The 6,990-nt window shown below is 41.7% G+C and overlaps 1 protein-coding gene across 5 annotated transcripts in view; it reads right to left on the bottom strand.

Moving 5' to 3' along the window:
* The window catches only part of sptan1 (spectrin alpha, non-erythrocytic 1), a 51,697-nt gene that overhangs the window by 12,999 nt on the left and 31,708 nt on the right, over positions 1–6,990 (bottom strand). For 2 of the 5 annotated variants that reach the window (XM_015389284.1, XM_015389288.1), the window contains 13 exons: positions 6,210–6,314; positions 6,095–6,127; positions 5,970–6,005; positions 5,720–5,767; positions 3,746–3,837; positions 3,521–3,665; positions 3,259–3,440; positions 3,022–3,121; positions 2,734–2,931; positions 2,506–2,652; positions 2,320–2,423; positions 1,324–1,486; positions 1,216–1,230 (listed from right to left, as the gene is read on the bottom strand). In XM_015389284.1, coding sequence (XP_015244770.1) covers positions 1,216–1,230; positions 1,324–1,486; positions 2,320–2,423; positions 2,506–2,652; positions 2,734–2,931; positions 3,022–3,121; positions 3,259–3,440; positions 3,521–3,665; positions 3,746–3,837; positions 5,720–5,767; positions 5,970–6,005; positions 6,095–6,127; positions 6,210–6,314 — 1,368 coding nt within the window. The remainder of the gene's footprint in view (positions 1–1,215; positions 1,231–1,323; positions 1,487–2,319; positions 2,424–2,505; positions 2,653–2,733; positions 2,932–3,021; positions 3,122–3,258; positions 3,441–3,520; positions 3,666–3,745; positions 3,838–5,719; positions 5,768–5,969; positions 6,006–6,094; positions 6,128–6,209; positions 6,315–6,990) is intronic. The other 3 variants (XM_015389286.1, XM_015389289.1, XM_015389287.1) reach the window with 2 other exon arrangements.

Raw genomic sequence — 6,990 nt, 5'->3', positions numbered from 1 at the left:
AAGCTTTTAATCCTTTAAAAAAATGTTTTTACAGCATCTAAAAATTCATATAAATATTACTTTCTGTCATTTAGCCCTGTTTTCTCCTCATTTGTTCTACTTGGTAGATCGAAAAGGAACCATTCTGATTTCTCTACTCAGGATTAGTCACTGTACTTTTTTTTATTTTTTTTTATTAATAGATAAAGCTGGCCAAAAAAAACAAAAACAAAATGATGAGTCACTGTAAACCAGCCATGGATGTCCTGGTGAGGTTAGGATATGAAAAACAGCAGAAGATGACCAAAAAAAAAGAAGAACCATCTAAAAATGCATCCTGCGATGCAAATATTCAAGGATTTTTGTTGTCATAGAATCTCACATTTACATTTATGTCTTATGAAATTTGGACTTAGTTTGGTCCCATTTTAAGAAGTTTAATATTTCAGAAAAAGAAAGAAGAAGCTGATTTAAGTGCAGTTAGAGCTCAGCAGTCAAACAGCTGATGTGCAGAAATATGTCTTTCAGAGTATGCAGTTTAAATGCCATCTGATTATTAATTGATGAATCGAAAAAAAAAAGATGAGGTCAACTTTGACCTTTTAACATGGCGGAGAGCAGAGATGGGTAGTAACTACTAACATTTACTCAACAACACTTACTTGAGTAACTTTTTGAAAAAAATAATCATATTTTAACTTGGGTATAATTAAAAAATACAATAGTGTAAAACGGGTTAAGTATTTCTACTCTTAATAGAGTAAAATTTCTGGCTAATCCATTTTGTGAGTAACTTCACTCAATGAAGCTTTAATATTATTTAAAATTCACTGCATGCAGGAAACTAAAAACATCACATCAAACAAAAACAACCAATCCTGTGCGATGGCAGCAAAATCGATTCAACATGTCGTGCAGCTTTAGTTCAGACAGAGGTGGATCTGGATCATCTGGACCAGAACTGTTCTGAATGAGTTCTGAAAGCTTTGGTGCAACTTTTAAAGATGACTCTCCTCCATGAAACCAAAGATTAAAATGGAAGCAGCACCAATGATCTTCATTAAAACAAACAAAACTTGAAACATAAAAAAAAACGAGCGCTGAATTAAAACTAAATACAGCTGATGGAGGACAAACGGGATGGACTCGGATCTACAAAGTCTACACAGAAAGCCAAACGTTGACACAGGAAGGACCGTCTGCTTGTTAGTGAGCCGACACACAACTAGAACTTACCAACAGCTTGGACAGCTAGAGAGGATGGAAGAGCGAGAGAAGGATTCAGATCGGATCAAAGGGAGGACTGGTTAGGAACCGTGAGAGCAGAACCGCGGGGAAACATACCTGGATGTTGGTGGGGTCCTTGTAGGACTCATCGGAGGCCGTCTGGAGTTTCTCGCTGATCCAGGCCTCGATCTCGTCCACGTCGCGGCTGAACTGCTGCAGGGTCTGGGACTCTCCCAGCTTGGAACGCTTCTCGATCATCTGGATCTTCAGCGCGCGCCACCTGGAAAAGAGCCCGAACCGTCGTGTCAGGTTCCCAAACAACAGCTGGAGCAAACTTCACCAAGATCCTTATCATCTAATCTGTGAACAATTGTGGCTTTTATTTCTAAGACTATTTGTGGGCTTTTATTTTGAAATGCAGATATTTCTTACAGGTTTAGCTCTGGAAGACTTGAGTGAAGTTGCCCCCCCCACCTTCTTCAAATCAGACAAAATTAGTGTCAAACGTTTGTGCAGCAAAAATTTTCGTTTGTGCCGCTATCGTTTTTAAGATATAAGGAAATTTTTCTAGAGGTCATCAAAGGTCAGTGAACATTTGTTCATTCTGAAACTCTGAATTTCATATAAATTATAAGTTGCTAACCTTTGATTATATAATTTTAAACTGTAAAAAAATGATAGCGGCACAAACGAACATTTTTGCTGCACAAACGGAGCTGAGTTAAATTACACCCATTTCGTCTGATTTGAAGAAGGTGGGGGGGCTGGTTGACCTTTGATGACCTCTAGAAACATCTCTTTCTATCTTTAAAATGATAGTGGCACAAAAGAACATTTTTGCTGCACAAACGTTTGACACTAATTTTGTCTGATTTGAAGAATGTGGGGGGGGCAACTTCACTCAAGTCTCTGAAAGTAATGACAGACCTAATTTGACAAAAATTTGAACAATTAAACTTTTAATTTGAAGAGTAAACTAAATTTTGAAAGTCTTTGTCAGGCGACCCAGTTGAAACAACCAGACCTCAAATTTGGTAAACGAGGAGGAACAACCAGAACCTTCCAGAGGTTTGGACACATGGGCTGTTTCCTGAAGCAGGAGCTGCTCCTCACCTCTCCAGAACTTCGTTGCGCCGGCGGCAGATGTCGGTTTTGGCGTAATGGTCGGCTCCGATCAGCTGTTCGGCGAAGGACTGCAGAGCGGCGATCTTCTCCTCCTGCAAACGGATCAGAAGTGGTTAAACTCCTGAACTGGGGCTGGGAGGAGCTCTAGAGTGGACCTCTGAGCAGGTCACTGACCTGAACGTTGATGGCCTTGTCAAAGTCCTCGTGCTTCTTGATGAGAGCCTCCACGCTGTCCAGGGAGTCGCCCTTATCATCGCTGTCCAGGAAGGCCTCCCGAGCCGCCATCCAGTTCTCGGCCTGCTCACAGTCCCTGCTAAAGAGCTGTGGAAGGACAACAGGCGCCATCAGGAAGGTTCAAACCATTTCTGGTCCAACGGGGTAGATCGGAGAAGAACTGATTACCTGGAGCTCCAGGCACTGGTCCAGCATCATGCGGCGCTGAACCCAGGCCTTCTCCAGGTCGGCACGCTCCCGGTCCAGAGCCTCCAGCTTCTGCTGGATCTCAGGACTGGCATAGTGACCTCGGGTCAGCAGCTGCTGGCCGAACTGTTCGAAGGCCTGGAAGGTTCCGGCGCGAGCGTCGATCTCCGTCCGGTGTTCCTAAAAAAACAAAACGGAGAGACAGTTAGAAAAACGATGGGATGCATCTGAATCTGCAGTTTATCCAGAACCAGGACAGGAAGTTCTGACCTGGTGGCGCTCCAACAGAGCTTCAGCTCCCGTCACGTCTTTTGCCAGCTCCTCCGAGGAAACCAACCCTCGGATCCCGTTGATCCAGGACATCAGATCCCTGCAAGGACAGAAGTTAACGTGTCAAACACTAAACTCACCGGAACCAGGGTTCTGTCGACAGCGGAGAGACCGGTTAGAAACCGAACCGCCACACAGATTCATTTCTATATAAAGTCGTGTCGTGCAGCCGCTCACCTGAAGTCGGACAAGAAACGCTGCAGGTCGTGGGAGTTCCCCAGCTTCTCCTTGCGTTGGTCGGCTCGCCCCACCAGGCTGCTCCAGGCCGTGTTCAGCTCCGTGCATTTCTCCTGGATATCGTCCACAGCCTCAGGGTGCGACTGGATCAGGCGCTCGGCCGTCTCTCCCAGAGATTTGACCTGTCGGACAGAAGGAGCCTCCATGAAGGTCTGCACAGCAGAACGCAGCGTTGGCGGCGATCAGTCTGCGATGATCGGACCTTATCGCCCAGAGCTGCCAGGTCCCTCTCGAAGCCTTCGTGTTTGCGCTGCAGCGCCTGAACGCTGGCCAAATCGTGGCCGTAGTTGTCCGTGTTGAGCGCCTGGTTCTTCTCCTCGATCCATTCTTTGGTTTCATCGGCGTCCCTGAGAGGAGGAGACGCGCAGCTCTGGTTGGTGGACGGCGTTCTGTAGGTTCTGCGTGGCATTAGGAAGGTAAACGTTACCTGTGGAAGCGCTGCACCTCATGGGCGCTGCCCAGCATGTTGCTGCGATCCTCGGCCAGCTGCTGCAGCGAACGCCAGCGATTGTTCAGCTCCTACAAACAGATGACAATCAAACACCATCCAGATCGAATCCTAGAAAGCTCTGAACGTCCACAGGGTCGCTTTACTCAGGACAGAGTTTTCTACTCACAGAGCCTTACTGAAGTAATCACACCCCTTTCAGTCTGTATTTCTTAAAATCTCAACTCCATAATAGTATTAAAATAATACCCAACATTCTCCTTTTAAGGACCCAAATACTTCTTCCATTGGCAGATCATCACATTTATCTACTCAAATTAAGACCAAATAAACTTGTTCTAAGAAATGTGGGACCTCAGATAATCTGTGTTCTGTTTCTGGTCCATACGGGTCAGGAAGGAAGTTCTGGGTCAGTTTGGTTAGGTTCTAAAATATCTCAGCTCTGTTCAATGCATCATCTGACCATAGACAAAAAACGTAAAAAAAAAATTTTTTTATTATTTTTTATATAGAAATATTGCCTTATTTGCTCAATAGCTTCCAGCTAATGGGATCAATTGACTCTAAATCAGTGCTGGATCACAGTACTCCATCATCTTCAAAAGTTACACCTTTTATTTTTACATTTTAAACTTTTAATCTTTTTTTTTATTAATTTTTATATAGAAATATTAGCATTTTTGCTGAATAGCTTCTAGGTAAGGTGATCATTTGACTCAAAATCAATGTTGGATCACAGTACTCAGTCTTCTTCAAAAGTTACGCCTTTTACTTTACATTTAAATTTTTTTAAATATTTTTTAAATTAATTTTTATATAGAAATATTAGCATTTTTGCTGAATAGCTTCTAGGTAAGGTGATCATTTGACTCAAAATCAATGTTGGATCACAGTACTCAGTCTTCTTCAAAAGTTACGCCTTTTATTTTTACATTTTTAATTTTTTATATTTTTTTTATTAATTTTTATATAGAAATATTAGCATTTTTGCTGAATAGCTTCTAGGTAAGGTGATCATTTGACTCAAAATCAATGTTGGATCACAGTACTCAGTCTTCTTCAAAAGTTACGCCTTTTATTTTTACATTTTTAATTTTTTATATTTTTTTTATTAATTTTTATATTGAAATATTAGTATTTTTGCTCAATAGCTTCTAGGTAATCTGATCAATTATCAGTGCTGGATCATAGTACTCCATTGTCTTCAAAAGTTACGCCTTTTACTTTACATTTAAATTTTTTTAAATATTTTTTAAATTAATTTTTATATAGAAATATTAGCATTTTTGCTGAATAGCTTCCAGGTAATCTGATCAATTATCAGATGGATCATAGAACTCCATCATCTTCAAATTTTTACATTTTATTTTTGGATGGAGCATCTGCAGACCTAGGAAGACATGCAGGTCCTAGAGTGGCCTAGTCAAAGTCCAGATCTTAATCCTACCAACAATTTACAGCAGAACAAGGAAGCAATGTCCTCAGATGTTCCCCGTCCTATTAAATTAGTAAAAAAATCAACCAAAAGAGCTGGTAGCCAAAGATGTTTCCCACAAGTACTTCTTTAACTGGGCTTGATCCAAATTTAAGCCCCACCTCCCAGATTATTAGATATCCTTCTACTTTCTAATGACCATTATCTCACTGGTTTTTGATCGGAATTGAGTCAGAAGGGGTGTGAATACTTTTGAAAGCCTCGTTAGCTAAACACAGCAGAGCGGGTGGAGCTAACTGAAGGTTAAAAAACTGACAAGCAATCAGGCAGGATGTTAGGGTCTGACAGGACTGGATGCAAGGAGGGAACAGAACAAACGGATTCCTGCAGCGAGCAGGAAGAACCATAAAAGGACAAAGGTGCGTTCAGGGTGGGGCGGTGATGGGGAACGGACAGGTGGGTGAGTTTCTGATGACGACGACGCATGACATGGGAGTTTGGGATCAGTCGGGTCTTACCTTGATGGTATTAAAGTTAGCCGTGGTTTGGACACCCAACCGTACGGTCTGAGGTCAAAGGTTAACCAAACAGGAAACACAAAACAACACCACAGCAGTCAGGAACCAGGCAGTGAAACCATGGCAACCAGTCTGGGATCAGTCAGAACGATCCCAGATGGGATCATAGAATCATACAGCATCAGTTTTACTGATGGCTGTGAAACCGAACAGAACCAGAACCCGGCAGAGAGCCAGAGCTTCAGCTTACCTTCCACGGTGACGCACTCTTAGAGTCAGGGTCGTCCTGTTAAAAACAAAAAAATAAGAGTTTATATAAAGAAGATTCTCTCCTCAGGAATCAGGAAGGATGTTACTAATAGAAAAGAATCGGACCTTTCCAGGAGCAGATCCAAGCAGCTCTGTTTGCTGCAAACACAAAGAACAAAACAGGAAGTCAGACGGAACCTGGAGGAGCTTTTCTAGGTGGGAGCGGACAAGTGGAGCTCACCTGAGCCTGGACCATGGGGGCCTCCTCCGCCATCAGACCTTCAGACTCAAGCTCAGACGCCACTTTGTTGATGTCCCTCAGACGGGACTCGTTGGCCTTCAGGTCCTGGACGGGTCGACAGAACAAAAACCCATCAGAACCTACAAAACCCAGAAGGACATCTGGGTTCTCTAGGTCACTATCAGTTAGACTCAACTACAGCGAGCTAAACTCATTTAAATGTGGAGATTAGGTTATTAAACTAAACCGGTTAAGTTGAAACAAATTATTAAACCAATTTAAGTTCTATTAATAAGGTAAACAACTTAACTTATATGTTAAACTAATAGGAAACCTCCTTTATCAGATGTTTTAACCTCAGTTTATGTCGCTGCAGCTTCTATCTGCTCCATAAGTGTTTTTCTAAATCCACGCCGTTTTTTTTTTATTGTTTTTTCTTTTTCTTTTTTTGCCCTTTTTCTTTTTATCTAGAACATTTTTCATTTATTCTGGGGATGCTAGCTCTTTGATACAAATTCAGGAGGGTTTTTCCTTTCCTTCCTTTTAGGGCACTTTGTTTACTAGACCAACATTCCTAATTTAACTAACAAGTAACAAATTTAGGTTAAATAGCGATAACTTCAGTTTCTAATCTCACTTTAAATTGTTACGTTTAGGATCTTATTGAAGCTACTAAACTAACCAAATTAAATAATTCACTAACTGACCACTTTGGGTAGGTTATTAAGCAAGTTAAGCAGGTTAACAATAAACCAAGTAGCTTCAAGAAAACAGAATATTA

Source organism: Cyprinodon variegatus, unplaced genomic scaffold (assembly GCF_000732505.1).
Source record: "Cyprinodon variegatus isolate N-32 unplaced genomic scaffold, C_variegatus-1.0 Scaffold453, whole genome shotgun sequence".
Taxonomy (NCBI): Eukaryota; Metazoa; Chordata; class Actinopteri; order Cyprinodontiformes; family Cyprinodontidae; genus Cyprinodon; species Cyprinodon variegatus.
This window is presented reverse-complemented; position numbering and strand designations above follow the sequence as displayed.